Here is a 16,190-nt window from a genome sequence, read left to right as displayed (position 1 = left end):
AACAATGAGAGCAGAGGTGAGAGCAGAGTTGTCAGCTTTGTTTAAATACTACCTTTCTTCTTCTTTTCTAGTGCTGAACATGTAGTTGAACTTGCCAAAGTTACATATATGAATGGAAGCTTCCCCACCCCCCCAACCCTTATATTGTAGCTTCTCTGTCTTCACTCCCAATTTTGAGCATCTGACTCATGACTTCATTCCCAGGACTTAAAATATCCTCCACCTAGAAGAAACAGAGAATGTTGGTTGAATGGATGACTGGTTTAACCTCATGGACCTCTCCATTGATGGGCAATTCCACAGATAATGAAACAGCACATTATGCCATCTGAGCAAATGAAGTGGACCCACTGGGTCAAGGTCTCTATTGGCTTATCAGGATTCTAACCGGAATGAATGCTCTAAAGCAGGATTCCCAAAGGACAGCAGGGCTGAAAGGCTTAGAGGACTCCAGATCAGCTGATCAGCAGACAATATTTCTTTGAAGCCTCTCCTGTGGCTGGACCAACTCATCGATGGGCTCTGGCCATGTTCCGACTGCTCGTCTGCTTGCCTCTCTCTTCTCTAATCCAGGTTTAACGAGATGAGCATCATTAAGAAAGGCAGGGCGGTTATCCTTTAAGTGAACAAAGTGACTCTTCACAGAAGGACTGATTTTAATAACCCAGTGCAAGACCCCCTTTAAGGTACAGAATGATTCTGGCACATCAGTTAAGTGTTACACAAAACAGACGTGAGTATTCAAAATCAAAGGCGTTTTTCATTCATGTGAAAAAGGGATCAGTAAGCTGCATGAAAACTGGGGTGCATAAAAGTCCCGGGGGCCTCTGTCCACAGCAGGAAAAGCTCAGAGCATATTGGGCTCAGGGGGAGGCAACCTTGGCCGCCCATAACTCAGAGATAGAAGGCAGTGATCTTCAGGCGCTGCCTGTGTTTCATGTGCGGGCTCCTGCCTCTGATCTTTCAGCGGCTGCCTAATTGCCAGTGACTGTTTCTGTGGACACGAGGGTCTGCGAAATGTGTAAGGCCTGTATTTTTCCGAGGGAGACTTTTTCCTTTGCACATAAGCCAAAGATTCCTTCATACACAAATTCTTTCTTACGCAGGTCATCAGATTCTTACACGGGGGGACGTTAACGTGGAGATCGGTGCACACCACTGAATGTAAGTGTGTAGATGCAATCTGGTAACTCGAGGGAGTGGGATGCCGGATGGAAAGGCCGGCGAGGCCCTCTGCATGCCTTGCATTGCCTTCCCAGGTGGAGACTGCGCTCCTAACCCAGTGCGAGGTAAATCAGCGGTTCCTCTTCCAGGAGTGCCTGTGGCGTCACCCTCAGTCAGCCACACCCTTCCACCCAGTCTCCACTGCAACACACATCATAGCGGATATTTACTGAGCACTTATTATGTAGGTCACATGCATTGGTGCCATTAGCCCTGTGAGTAGGTACTATTAGTACCTCGTTTCTACAGGGAGGAAACTGAAGCTAAATACAACGCCCAAGATCATACAGCTGGTTGATGGTGGAGCCAGAATTTGAAGGTAGGCAGTCTGGCTGCAGTCCTCAGTCTCGACCACGGCACACTCTTGCCTCCTGGCTGATGGGTGATGGCTGGCTGAGCTTGGTGTCCAAGGTTCTGAGACCAAATTCGGGTTTAGCAGAGTAGCCTGCCTTGAGTGATTAGGGAACTGCCTATGGGGATCCAGACACAGACTAGAAGCACATGTACGTGTATTCGCATCCCTGACTTTATTTCAAAGGTCCTATAGCATCTGTACTCTCAGAACTGTGCCTGTCTCAATCTCTACAAATATTTACTCCTAGATTTTTGTAACATCTGACACTGAGTAAAGTAATTAGAGCAACTTTCCCTGCAGGCAGAGCAGGTAATGAATCACTAGCAGCCTTCTGTTTCATTTTCTGGACCAGTGTTGATATATTTCAGGCCCTGACAGATTGTAGACCTACTTGGGATATGCAGGACACGGAGTAATGGTGAAGGAAATTGTCCGGTAACTCAGACAGTTGCTGCGGCTGAGATTTCTGCTCTGGGGACCCTGATGCTCATCTTAAAGCGCAGGTACCGCAGCTTGCTAGGAGGGGGCTTATGACCCCCACTGACTTCCGGGGCTGTAGTGCCCCATTCAAAGGGATGGCAGAGTCTTTGGCTTTGGGGTGGACTGAGGGCAGAACAGTCCCTGCCACATGGCAGGCAGGCAGGCAGACGCAAAGCTGAGGTTTGATGAGGTAAATGATGAAAATCAGGGTGCGTCTTTGAGAAAAAAATAGGTCCCATCTAAAACATCAGGCTGTGGGCAAATGTGGATAAAAATGGAGATGATAACTACCTTATTTTTTAATCACTGTAACATTATCATCAGACATATAAAAGCACGTTTTACAACAGGGAATGAAACGTATTTAACGCGATGACCAATACGGCTGACATCAGTTTTCTCACATGCCGCTCAAGACCGGTACATTGAAGAGAAAACAAGTGCTGTGTCATGCTAACGTGAGGCACTCGATTCCCCAGAAGCACAGCAGCTGTCCATTTACTGAGAACCCATCCACAGCACTAAACCTGAAAGCGATGCTGTAATGGTTCTTGTTGGCTTTGCAAGTGACATCACTTTCATCAGCATCGTCTAGTTCCATGGTTCTCAATCCCAGGAGCCGTTCGGCAGTGTCTGGAGACGGTCTCGTCACGGCTGGGGGATGTTACTGGCATCTAGTGGGTGGAAGCCAGGGGTGCTGCTCAACATCCCATAGTACAAGGGACAGCGTCCTACACAAAAATATTATTCGGCCCAAAATGGTAATGGTGCTGAGGTTGAGAAACTCTGGTTTAGTTTGGGGTTTACTGATACAAGGAGTGGAAAGCTAACCTTTACTGAGGGTTTACCTCGGGGGCACGCAGTGTTCTCCGTTCTAAGGCACCGTTCACCTGAACTCGCTCATGACTTGCCGCAGCAAACCTACGGGGTGGGTAGTCTTCTTGCCCTGGACAGGCCAGTGTGGGGTGGATGAGGCAGGTAGGGAGCTTACACCCTCCTGAACGCCGAAGACTGAGACTCCTCCTGTTAGGGGAAGACTTGGGCCTTCCCACGCCAGTCCAGGGCATGCAACACAGAAAGGGCAGAGTGGCTTCTGTCTCCCTGCTGACGACACCTCTACCCATTCATTGTCGGGACAGCAGGGAGATCGCTCTGGGGGCTCCCCGACTCTTGTAGGCACAGCCTCTGGAAAGAGCTGGAAAAGCACAGCACCGGACTACCCCTGCAGGCCCTAAGGAAGCCTTGCAGCACCGAGGTTATCTCTGCTGACTCTGTGCTTGGCTTCGGGAGAGGCGACCATGTTCTCCCTGCGAGGACCTGCGAGGGCAGACCGAGATGACCAGCTGGGAGACAGACAGACATTGTAGCTTTCCCAGGGGAGACTATCTTTGCGGGCCTGGCAGCAGCTCTGGGAGAGGTGGAGAGCTGCAGGAGAGAACAGAAACCTCCAGGCCGGAGCCAGAACCCAGTCAGCACAAGTGAGCAGCAGCACCAGAGGCTGCTGGAGAAGAGCTTTTCCGGTCTAAATCTTGCCTTTGATGCCAGCGTCCCCTGTGCAGACTCTCCGCTGGCAGGGGCAGAGGTCGGGGGGGAGGCGAGCTGGGGCCGGAGCTGTAGGAGGAGTGGTCAATACAATCTACCGCTTATAGAGGACTACAACACCGGCAAGACAGAGAGGAAAGTGGGCGGCTGGTTCCTAAGAGGTGGCTTCTTTGGCACCCCTAAAAATCCAAAGGTTGGCTCTAAGGATGGGATCCCAAGCTCTCCGTGTAGCTTACAACGGTGGGCCGTAACTTCTAGGCTGCGTTGGACTTGTTAAAACAGAGATGGCTGGGTTGCACCTGAATTTCTGGGAAGTTCCCAGGTGATGCTGATGCTGCCGGTCCACGGACCACACTCTTGAGAGCCACTGGCCTAGAACGCCCCTGTTGCCAGGCTACCCGACCCTCCAAGATCTGTCATCAGTACTTAAACTGCAAAGGACACTCTTATTCCAGTTTCTTCAAAGACTGTGTTCATGGATGTCACTGTTTCAAGTACGGCCAATGCACCAAGCCTTCACTCCGGTTCTATTAAGACTGTGAATGTAAACTTCACCCCCACATCCAATACAAAAGAATTCAGATCCATCATCTGTTTTAATTTATTCAAACTGTTCCTTGCCTCCATTAACGTGAATGATTGGGAGTTAACCAGACTTAAAATTTATTGCGCATGGAACGAGAGCTATTACCTGGACTTGAAAAATACTTTAACTCCTCTGACCACGGTCTGAGATTTCAGACTTGTCAGTGAAAATGGGCGTTTGGGGTTGTTCTGAAACCTTCTGCCATGACATCCTGATCACAGTGAATCTGATTTGCTGAAGCAAATCTATTCTTTGCTCCCGGGGCCTATGTCTAAGATCCAAATTGGTAGCTTGATTTTGGCAACAAACAGTATATACTTCCGGATTGCCACCATTTATTTTTTTTTCCCCCCATTTAAAAACAGCCTTAACTTAAAGCTTGACTCTACTTTCCCACCAGCCTGGGCCCTGTGGGGCTGATGTAGTAAAAATCCAACTTCTGCTCAGCAAATGAAATAAACTGTTTTCAAGACACATATGGAGTAAATATGGATGGTAAAGAGGTGCTACCTTTACGGTCACTTTTCCGACCATCCGCTTCACAAATTATTTACAGGTCTCTCAGAAACTGGCTTCGCTGTTACTCCGCGGCCGAGGGGCGGACGGGCCCAGCCACCAGTCCTAATGTGCTCATTCCCATGTGACTCATTACTGCAAACAAAGGTGTTGGCCCAAAATGCTCCGAAGCAGCTGAAAACTATCCCATTATGTAGCACCCAATCAAGGCCTTTTTCTTCTCTTTTCTTTAAGTCCTTTTCTTGACTCTCACCACATGGAAGCGTTTTGAGAACCGGTTCTGAGGGCTCCAGGAAGCTATTTCAGGACTCCCGTGCCGACAACAGGCCTCACTTTGATGTCCATAGTAAATGGCTGTTCTGGGGAAGTGCGTTCTCTAATCCTCCCACCCTCCTGCCTTCCTATCACTGCCAAACAAGGAAGCTTTATCGGATAATAGCTTGTGCAAAACCTTACAGTTTCTACACTTGGTCCTAGTTTCCAAACTCCTTCCAAAGCAAGCTTAGCGTCTGCTTGTCCTCTTTCCCAATGAAGCAGCACTGGGAAGAGAATGATATTATCAATGAAAACGTGACAAACGTTTGTGATCACCTGTTGGGTGCCAGGCATTGTGCTGAGCCCTTTAGATGTATCATCTCACTGAATCGTAGAAACAGCCCTAGGTGTGGGTACTGTTATCATTCCCATTTTGATGATGAGAGAACTACAAGAACAAAGACAGAATGTTCTATCTGGGGTGACAAAGCTACTCAGTGAAGAGAGACACACAGGTTTAGAACCCGTGTCCTTTTTTAAAACTTAAAGTATAACATACTCAGAAAAATGAAAAATCCTGAGTGTATATAGTTCAGGGAATTTTCATGAAATAAACACACCCATGTAACCAACTCAAGCCCCCCCCACCCAAAATACTAGCCACACCCTAGCAGCCCCCTTCCTGCACCAGTCATTAGCCACCCTCTGCACAGGGAACGGTTATCATGACTTCTTAGATTAGCTTTGCCTATTTTTGAACTTAAATGGAACCAATACAGTATGTGTTGTGTTTCACTTTTTTTTTTAACCCAATATTACAGTTGTGAGATGGATTTATGATAGTGTAAAGTTTTTTCATTGCTGTCTAGTGTTCCATGGTGTGAACATAGCAAAATTTATCATACTGTTAATGGGCGGGGGTTATTTATAAACTGGGGCCATCACAAATAATGCTGTGAGAACCATTTTGAAACACGCCTACCGGTGACGTGTATGGATACACTTCTGTTGGGCATACGTACACCTAGGAATGGAACTGCTGGGTACGTTCAGCTTCAACAGAATCTTCTAGCATTTCAACCTGTGCGTTATGAGTTGGCAAATGCCTTGAGGGGTATTACAATCTGAACTGTGTCCCCCCCAAAACTCATACGTTGAAGCCCCAACTTCCAATGTGACTGTTTGGAGATGGGGCCTTTAAGGAGGTAATTAATATTAAATGAGGTCACAAGGAGCCCTAATCGCACAGGACAGGCATTCTTTCAAGGAGTGGAAGAGACACCAGCACTCACTGGCTCTCCTCGCACACGCCAAGGAAAGGCTGTGTGAGGACATGCGGTGGGAAGGTGACCGTCTGCGGCCGGGAAGGAACAGAGTCCTCACCAGAAACCAACCCTGTCAGCACCTGGATCTTGGATTTCAAGCCTCCAGAACTGCAAGAAAATGAACTGTTGTGTAAGCCACCCAGCCTGCAGTATTCTGTTGTGACAGCCTGAGCAGATGAATCAAGGGGAAAGGTGGAGAAGCTGGGCTCACCTCAATGAGCTTTCTTTCTCTTTGGGATCTTGGCCTTTCTCCTTCTGGTGTCTTGGCGACTCTGAGCTCACAGTTTTGTCTCCCCAGCTCTCTGACTCTGCCAAAGCTCAGGTCAGGGCTGCAGCCTCACATTGGCTTTGGTGCGGCTTTTCTGCCTCTCATCCTTGTGCCACTTCCAACATGGCAAATCCTTGAGGGGAAAACGGGCTTCAAGGGTGGCCTGAAAAAGTTTACTCTGTCATTACTGAAAATAGAAATGTAATTGGTAGTTGTTAAAACAAGGAACTTACAAATAACTTGAAAAAATAAAACTGTAGGACTAACTCGGCAATTCTGGCCACTTTCTATTACAGTATTTCGCAAACACCTCTTCAAATGTAGTATCTGCTAGTTTTTGAAATATCGACCTGGCACAATTTTTTCTTCTCAGGATGTCGCAATTTGGAACCCACGCTTTCTAGATCTTTGTTAACTTAGAGAACTGAGAATTTCCTAGAAGGATAGACAACTCTCCGCAACACGATCAGAATTGCCTGGAATGGTTTTTGAAAAAAAGATGTTTAAGAAGCACAATCATTCAGGGGCACTTGAGTTAAAAAAAAGTCACATTCGGTGAATCAAAAATAGAATCATGGATGAGCCCCAAACAAAGCACTCGGAATCGGGAAGCCTGGTGTCGAGGCCCATGGTGTCCCCTCATTAGTGGTGTGGCACTGGGGGAGTCGGCCACACGGTGCCTCCATTTCCTCAGCCGGAGAAAGGGGATACTCCCATTTGTGAAGTGTTTCCAAATCTCCAAAGTGCAGGTGACCATTCTGCCTCGGGAGCTCCCTCAGCACCTCTGGGGTGAATGCCTAGCCCTGACTGCGGGCCTCCTTCACTGGGTTCTGAGCTCCGGGTGCGGGCCTGTCCTGCTCTCTTCCTAGCCTCAGTGCAGGGCAGATACAGATGACCAATGATGCATGGCTGTGCCCAGCACACACGCAGCTCCTTCCCACACTGGCCCTCCCAAGCGTGTACCAAAATGCTGTGCCACACACTGCAGGCCAATGGTATCCCTGGCAAAGTTGGTCAGTGGAGTTGTCCTGTGAGGGGAAATAGCCACAATCACCCTAGAAAACCCCTCTAATGGCCCACGCCCCAAGGCACCATCAAGTTTAAGAACTAGAAAGGAAGGAAAAACTGGCATAACCAAAGATCCAGCATTCAAACTCCCCGGCCTCTGTAATACCTACCGAGCCCCTGACATGAATGGAGACAAGTGGTGCTGGCTGAGGAAGGCCTGTTCACCTACAGTATGTCCCTCCTTCATTCTGCTTTTCCTGTTAAGTCTCTAGGACTTTCACTTCTGAACTAGAGTTTTTATTGTGAAGTAAACGCAGTGATGTTGAGGTTGGGTCCTCAAGTCAATGACTAGCCTGGCTCCTGGATCATCCCTCTTTTGGAGAGTCCCCAAGGATTGGAGCTTGGTAAATAAAGGCTTTGAAAAAGTTCCTGGTACGTTTAACTTGGTTACATCCAGTTTCTAAACCTTATTTGATACCGGAACTTGCTTCTTGTTGGTGTATAATACCTACTAATATTCTGTGAAACACGCTCAATGTGACATGCTGGAAATGTAGCTGTAGACCATTATTCAAAGCTTTTCTGACTTACTTTATAGACAATCCTTAATACAGATAGTTCTCTGCCTTCAGGGTAGAGCAATTAAGAACAAATTAGGAATAAAAGTGAGGAAGGTTGTCAGATTAAAAAGAAAATGCACAGCTAACATCCTGGCAGGAATGGAAGAGACCAAAAAAAGAAAAAAATCATAAAGCACCCATGGAATTATTTTCAGATGTTCAACAAATATTATTGCATGGTCTGACTGTGGAGGTTCAAAAGAGCAGCAATCAAGTCTATAAGAAAAGGGGACATCCTTGGTAAACTTGCTTAAGATGGTAGGAATTTATTTATTATATTGCACAGTACCAGGTAGGAAAGCCGTCCCTTTATCCGGGGCTCTCAGCTTCCCACAGCTCTCTCCCTTCACACACTGTCCTATCAGCCACCTCGACAAAGGCCACGCCAACCATTCAGAGACTCTTCATACCCTTCAGGTGTCTTAAGAGTCTTTGTGTTTTGTTAGTCAGGAAGGTATCATGGGGAATTTAGTCCCAAATGTTCTTTTAAAGGAGGAAGGTCTTTCTCATGAGTAGATTTCAAGATACCAGAACATAAATAAAAGTTTATTTATCTTTTAGGTCACATCCATTTGTGAACTGCATTCAGTCCAGGAACAGGGACACTGCATCATGGTCCATGTGGGGGGGCATGTCTCCCATGGCCCAAGGCTCACTGATCAAGGCTGCATTGCCCACGCGCAGGACAAGAAAGCCTCTCTATCTTCCTTTCTTGAGGGCGGACATTCAAAGGAATTATTCCCAGAAGCAGACGTGGTCCTCAATCCCCTCTGCTTTCCATTGCGTTGGACTTATCGGTGGTTCTCTTTAAATAATGACCTTTTCCGTCCTTACTCGTTGTATTTGGATAGTTTTAAGCGGGGAATGATGTTCATCGACTGCAACTCCTGGAAGAGCAGTTTGCAGGCGTATGGGATGCGGAGGGAGGACACGTGGCATGACGACTTGCAGTAATGGCACCTGAAACCCAAGTCGGCATGTGTTAGAGGGACGGTCGCTCAGAAACCAAGGCCTGCGCGTGGATCCTACTACCATCTTATCCGTTCCATTCTATTTGTCAGGGTTCAGTTCCACTATCAAATAGGTACAATCGTGCCCCCCCTCACCCCACCCCACAAAAAGCAGCATCCAAGGAGGCAAAAGAAAAAAACACTATCACTCCTGCAGGTTTAAAAGTATGCAATTTTAATCAGTTACTACCATCTTCTAAACCTTTCTCTGTAAAATGTGAAACATCTTCCTGTTTACTTGCTTTGAGCGAGGCCCAGAAATCTGAGCCATCTCGAAGTTATTCAGGTTTAGACTTTTTCATTGTTGAAAACTTCTAAAATTGATTCAATCTCCATGTATTTGATAGAATCTATTACATAATACTCTTCAAGGTAAGATGCTCAACAATTACAATATGGTCTGTCACTGAGACACCTGAAGTGTTGATGGGGAACACAGGACTTTCATAGAGAATGTGGTAGCCGACCGAATGCTATTTATTTTTCCAGTGCTCTTCAAGCTTGGTGATTTCTACTTGTGGGAGAAGCTACTGTACTTATGACGTGCTCTCCCTGTGTGCATATATTCTCATTTAATCCCTACAAGAGCCCATGCTCCTAACCAACATGCCTGCTATTCCAATTCGGATCTTCTTTTCTCTTTCTTCAGGAAGAGCCAATGACCAAACCTAGGTCTTTTTTTTTTTTTTTTTTTTAAGGATTTTACTTATTTATTAGAGAGAGAGAGAGCACAAGCAGGAGGAGCGGCAGGCAGAGGGAGAAGCAGGCTCCCAGCTGAGCAGGGAGCCTGATGCGGGGCTCGATCCCAGGACCCTGGGATCAGGACCTGAGCTGAAGGCAGATGCTTAACAACTGAGCCACCCAGGTGCCCCCAAACCTAGGTCTTAATCAATGGCTACAACTGATGAAGAGTCTCCGGGGAGAAAGTGAACTATCCTCTCAGGTTTCAGACCCAAATAGGTCCTCACCCTACACCTTAAGAGTCTGGCTGGGGCAGCTGAGACTTGGGTGAAAAACTAGGTCCTCCCAGTCAAGAGCAGGGGTAAATGAGTGCAAGAGGAACACCAACCAAGGCTCAGAAGGTTCCGTGCTGACTGGGAACCGGAGGGGAAGGCTGCTGTGAAGAGCAATGAGACAGTATATGTAACAACGTAAATGTGCATCTTATCTGATCAATCACAGAAGTGGCGAAGATGAGTGTATGAGAATGTTCACACTGTTCATAACAGCAGAAAGCAGGAGACTGCTCAGAAATCCAGGAGGGAACTGGCTCTGTGATTATAAGACATTTATACAGAAGAATGCTGTGCGGCCATTAAACGTGATGATTAGACCCATATTTATTGAAATAAGGTGTCTGGGACACACTGTGGAGTGAAAAAAGTTTTCTTAACAGCCTGGTTTCAAGAAGGTCCTCAGATGGGTTTCAGTAAAATATATGAAGCCCCCAAAGTCATATGTAACAAGACTTTTTTTTGGTGAGTATGTATTTGCATTTTGCTGCTATTATCAGAATCTCAAAGGGTTCATTATTAAAAAAAAAAAAACAACAACCCTGGGGGGTTGGGGGAGTATGTTACATAACTATTGGCAGAGAGGTCTCAAAAACAGTCACTAAAATGTGAACAGTGGTCACCTCTGGGTGATGAGAATTAATGTGACAATTTATATTTTTTTTGTGTAACTTTGAATACTTTATAAAGTGCAGGGATCATTTTTTAAATCAGCAAAATCAAGCTTTTATGATTTTAGAAAAGAAAAGCATGAAGCATTTGAGCGTGGTGGTGAATGATGCTGTAGATGTGAACTTCCTGAGAAGGGAACGGGGAGACGAGCCAGCACAGCCGTGTGTGAGCAGCGCGGTCCCCGTGAGGGGCTGCCTGCAAGGGCTGAGGACACACGGGGAGTGCCTGATCCCATCAACAGTCATATCCACACGCTGAAGGACTTCTTCCAAAAAGACTGTGCCTAAAGACCTCTCTAATGCGTTATCATTTAAGAACTATGTTTTTAATGTGCTTGGTTGATCTAATTCATTCAGGAATCATGTTCATGCTTTAATTAAACTGGAGAAATGCGGGGCGCCTGGGTGGCTCAGTCATTAAGCATCTGCCTTCGGCTCAGGTCATGATCCCAGGGTCCTGGGATCGAGCCTCGCATTGGGCTCCCTGCTCGGCGGGAAGCCTGCTTCTCCCACTCCCCCTGCTTGTGTTCCCTCTCTCGCTGTGTCTCTCTCTGTCAAATAAATAAATAAAATCTTAAAAAAAAAAAAAAAATTGGAGAAATGGTTTTAACGGAAGCAACTTCTTGCTGATTCTCTGTTACTCTGTGACTTCAATCCAAGCTTATTTAAGATTTCCATATGTGCTGGTTCATAATCCAGAAAGCCCACTAACCTTCTCTATTAATAACATTTCTCCATCATTTAAAATGTTCCATTGCATTATTATACATACATACACGCATACATATAAACATATTTACATATATACACATATATAAATTATATATAAATTATAAGCTATGTCTGAACAATTTCAAAGGGAAGAAACTTGACCCAACAACAATAAAATAAACGGACTTTTTAGGGCAAAGGCACCAAAAGAAGGAGGCTGTGGCTTCACATGAGAAATGACTGTCCAGTAAAATGTCCTCTATGAGCTAATTATCTTAACAGGGATCTTCTTTTCTCTGCAGTTTTCCTTCCGGACCTCTCTTTTGTGACTTATGCCCTTCATGTCTTCGGCAGAACAACAGTCTTGCTGTAAACATCCCCATAGCAATGCCTTACTAATGTGCAAATCACTGACAAAAGGCCAGTTTCAAGGTTCTGAACTGCTCTAATTACTCAGCCTCCATTGTGCTGTTCATTAAAGAGCGACTTCCTCCCACACACGCCCGTGCTCCCTCCCACACGGCCCAGCACACACGCCCAGGTAATGATGGAAAACCACAGCATCATTATGTTCCTCTTCCAGAGAGCCGCACACGAGGAGGAGGCTGCTAGACTACCGGACTGGATTAGGATTTTTTTCTGTTGGCAACAAGGGTACAAGCGGGCCACTCAAAATCAGACACACAGTATATCCAGGTCTGTTTAATTACAGTAAAGACCCTTAAACCGTGTAACCTGATTTAGCCTTCTTTCAAAGGATTTCAAATACAATACACACGGAACACATGAGCTTCAAAATCAAGCACTGCCATCACACGATCTCTAAATGAGACAGAAGTGAAGCAGGAGAGAAGGTAAGAATTTAACAGAATAATACTGAGATCGAATACTGCTTTCATTAGTTTCCCTGAATATTCAGCAAAACAGAGGGGAACGTTTCCAAAGTATGTGAGTGAATCTGGTCTACTGCTTTCTCTCTCTCTCTCTCTCTCTCTCTCTCTCTCTCTCGGGTGGGGGGGGCACAGGAGAAAATGCAGGGAGGATGGAGAAGAAAAGGAAATCCATTTTGAAGTTTCATGATCCCTACTTATAATAAAATGACTCTTCTGTACCATCTTTTCAAAGTAAATGACTTAAAAATCCTTGTGCCAAATTTGAAGATGTAAGCGCAGGGGCGCTGGTACCAGGCACCTTCCTGTTACACTTGCGTGGCTGTTTGTTACACAGCCAGGACGATAAAAGGCAAATTCAATATGCATTTCAAAAGGTGAATAGACATCTCAGAGTTGAAACCCCCCATCCAGGTCACCGATATGAGAAAGAGCCAGGCTTATGCTTAGAATCACGTCACCCATCTCTGCAACCTTATGAAAGGAATGAGCTGCAAATGGCCACCTCTTGTGTTCGTTTTTAAATGAAATGATTTCTTCACAGACAAGTCTCATCAACTCTTCTACACTAAAACCCATAAAATAATTGGCTCTAAGGTTTTGTCATTTACCAAGCAAAGTATACATTCTATTCTAAGATGCCCACTCACTCTGACTCTAGATTTGCTTTATTCAACCAAGGAACTGGAGGCTTAGGATGGCCGGAAGCTGGGACTCTCTCTGGAAGGAGGCTTTGAGGGGAGACTCAGTGGGGAAAAGGGGACCCAGGTACCCCTCAAACTCTGGCAAAGGTGGCTCATCTGGGCCTAATTCCATCCTCCAGGAGATGGTGCCTCCCTAGGGGAAGGGGCTCTGGGAGTGCAGGTGAAGGGTGACCAGGGAGTTCAGGCTGTTTCCTGTTCCGGCAGCACCCCATTCAGACCTGGCTAGACCTCGTCTCTGAGAGAAAACAAATGGAGACTGGCCAGCTACAGGCCCTCCTGCCTCCAAGGTAAGTCGGGGCCCCGGGATGTGACTAACCCTAAGCAGAGGAGCCGTTCCTTGGTGGTAGAGTGGAACGCTTCCAAGGAGAAAAGGTGCTCCACCTACCCAGACAAAACCCAAAAACATGTAGCTTCACCCTTTAAGCTAGCCTTTGTGTCATGAACTCTGCACAGAAACTGTAAGCTTTATGATTTCCATAATTTACCTACTGGCAATCCTCCATACACAGGTCAGTGTCATCTAGCCATTATTTTTTACTAAGCATCTACCAGGTCCCAGGCTGGAGAAGCAGGGGGAAAACAAGACAGAATGTAGTTAGAATGGACTAGAAGAGAAGATCCCTGTGAGCAGCCATTCACCTGTCTTGTTCACCATTGTACTCTGGAGCCTAAAACAGTGTCTGGCACTTAGCAGATTCTCACGAATTGTTTGTTGAGTGAATGACTGAGACAGACCTCATCTTTGCCACGATGGAATTCACAGTCCAAGTGTAAAGCAGCTTGCTATGCAGACAGAGTACAGACAAGGGGTCAGGGTACCAGATCCTGGTCCTGGCTCTGTCACCAACTTGGTATATGACCTGGAGCAGCATATTAGGCTCTTTGGGTTCGAGGCTAAATAAGGGCATTCAACACAATGTTCTCTAAAAAGTTTCTAGTTACTAATGATGTACTATATGTTGGCTAATTTAACATAATAAAAAAAAAAATCAGACCTCCCTTGAGATTAGGTCTCTCAAAAAAAAAATAAATTTGTATTTCTCTGATTATTATTGAGATTGAAAAAAAGTTTCTAGTTACAAAATGCTATACTTCTCATACTTAACAACGAAAAGGCTAGGAATTTTTTTACAGGTGAATAGTGATACAAAAGGTGTTCGAAATAATATTAAAAAGAAGACAAAGTCCACGCTCCTTGGGTATTTAAACTCTAGTGGTGTAGAAAGCAGAACATTAGGTAGACAAACTAAACAGGTACATATAGTATCCCCAATTCTAGGAATGCACGGATGGGGAAGGTTGGACAATATGTGGGTATGATCCAGGGTCACTTCTTGAGCTGTGATTTAAGAGGCAAGGCGTGTGTCTGAGAGACATACGGTATCCACTTACCAGCCAGAATACCCCAGAAGTCCACACTGCCCACAGACATCAACCTCAAAGGCATCACTCGAAATCATTAGTCTCTCCAGTAAAAGCATACTGGCTCCATAACCGATTAAACAGTCACGTTCCATCTCTCCAAGACGCAAACCGCCGTCACGAGATCGACCTTCGGTGGGCTGCCTTTGAAATGAATCAGACCAATGTGTCATTATTACATTAGACCAACAGAGGGGCGGCATCACGTGCTGGCTAAGAGCACAGGGCTGCGGGGTAGGGCTCACCTGTCAAATCACTCACTGGACAGGGACCTGGAGCGGGCTGCCAAGCCTGCCCCTTGGCTGCATTTGCAAAATGTAAAATTTAAGGCTCCCAAAGAGCCTTAAATGAGAGGAGATGTAATACTAGTGGTTGCTCCTGTTATTAAGTGAAAATAATAAATCCTTCCCCTAAAACCTAACCCAAAAGTAGGGTCTCACTGCTGGGCTCACCGGTGCCTTGAGAATCTCAACTTCCCTTCCCCCTTCTGCAGTTTGGAGCACACGTATGTCTATCATTTCAACAGGCACGTGCATTTGCTCAGTTTTAAGTGGTCACCGGACTGAGTCATCTACACCTCTCCCTTGGTTTAAAAAAGTAAACTCAGATGCTGGCTGCTTCATCCCCCACCCTTCCCCTGTACTGGAACGTCCAAGCCGGGATCAGGGGAAGCAGGCAGGGAACTGGATATTTCTGGAGCATCCCCCAGGGATCAGCACTATATACGTTCTATATCCGAACATCGGACATTCCCCAGCATGCTGTTAAGTGGCCATTACTGTTGCCACTTCATGTCTGAGAAAGACCGAAGCTGCGAGAAGCTGAGTGATCTGTCCAAGGCCCACAGTAAAGCTACGAGGTGGGGCTGAGTTCACATCCATGTCTATCTGGCTTTGAGGCCCGTGCTCCCTCTTCTGGCCCGCGGCTCCTCAACCACGGCACGAAGCCCCTACTGAGCTGGGTAATTCTCTGGGGGGTGGGGGGGGGGCTGCCTGGTGCCCTGCAGGGTCTTTAGCAGCATTCCTGGGCTCCACCCACCAGATGCCAGTAGCCCCCTCCCCACACCCCCAGCTGTGACATCCCACGATGTCTTCGGACATTGTCAAATGTCCCCTGGGAGGCAAAACTGCTCGTGGTTGAGAACCACTGCCCTGAACTATGCTTCTCCAACTGGAAAATGTAGTACTAAGAACACGTGAAACTTAGCATTTGTCATTCCTTTCCCAACAATTATACCCACCCATTCATCAACACGCAGACACTGTGCTTGGAGCTGAGAATACGCTGACGACTGGGCCTGAGTGGACCTCCCGGAGCTTATTCAGATGAGTGTGCAAGTACAGGTGCCTTCGGCTCCAATAACAGAAGTTTTAGAAAAAGACAGCTGTGGCTTAGGCTCCCAGATAACATAAGTATGTGTTTTCTGTGTACACATGGGAGCACGCAGGTGTATCCACCCGTGTGTATGTGCTGGGTATGTAAGTGTGTCTACATTCTTACATATGAACCTTTTTTTTTTTTTAAAGATTTTATTTATTTATTCATGAGACACAGAGAGAGAGAGAAAGAGAGAGAGAGAGGCAGGCTCCC

General features: G+C 46.3%; 1 protein-coding gene across 2 annotated transcripts in view; it reads right to left on the bottom strand.

Annotated features, from left to right (window-relative positions):
• Positions 1–6,836: 6,836 nt before the first annotated feature.
• POLR3B (RNA polymerase III subunit B) overlaps positions 6,837–16,190 on the bottom strand; it is a 103,680-nt gene continuing 94,326 nt past the window's right edge. Inside the window, exons 27-28 of one of the 2 annotated variants that reach the window (XM_032416218.1) lie at positions 14,571–14,744; positions 6,837–9,139 (exon numbers count right to left, since the gene is read on the bottom strand). In XM_032416218.1, the coding sequence (XP_032272109.1) occupies positions 9,010–9,139; positions 14,571–14,744 (304 nt within the window). In that variant the 3' untranslated portion in view covers positions 6,837–9,009. The remainder of the gene's footprint in view (positions 9,140–14,570; positions 14,745–16,190) is intronic. The other variant, XM_032416219.1, reaches the window with a different exon arrangement.

This window comes from Phoca vitulina, unplaced genomic scaffold (genome assembly GCF_004348235.1).
Source record: "Phoca vitulina isolate PV1807 unplaced genomic scaffold, GSC_HSeal_1.0 scaffold19, whole genome shotgun sequence".
Lineage (NCBI taxonomy): Eukaryota > Metazoa > Chordata > Mammalia > Carnivora > Phocidae > Phoca > Phoca vitulina.
The sequence above is the reverse complement of the archived record's forward strand: the minus strand, read 5'-3'. Positions and strand labels throughout refer to the sequence as shown.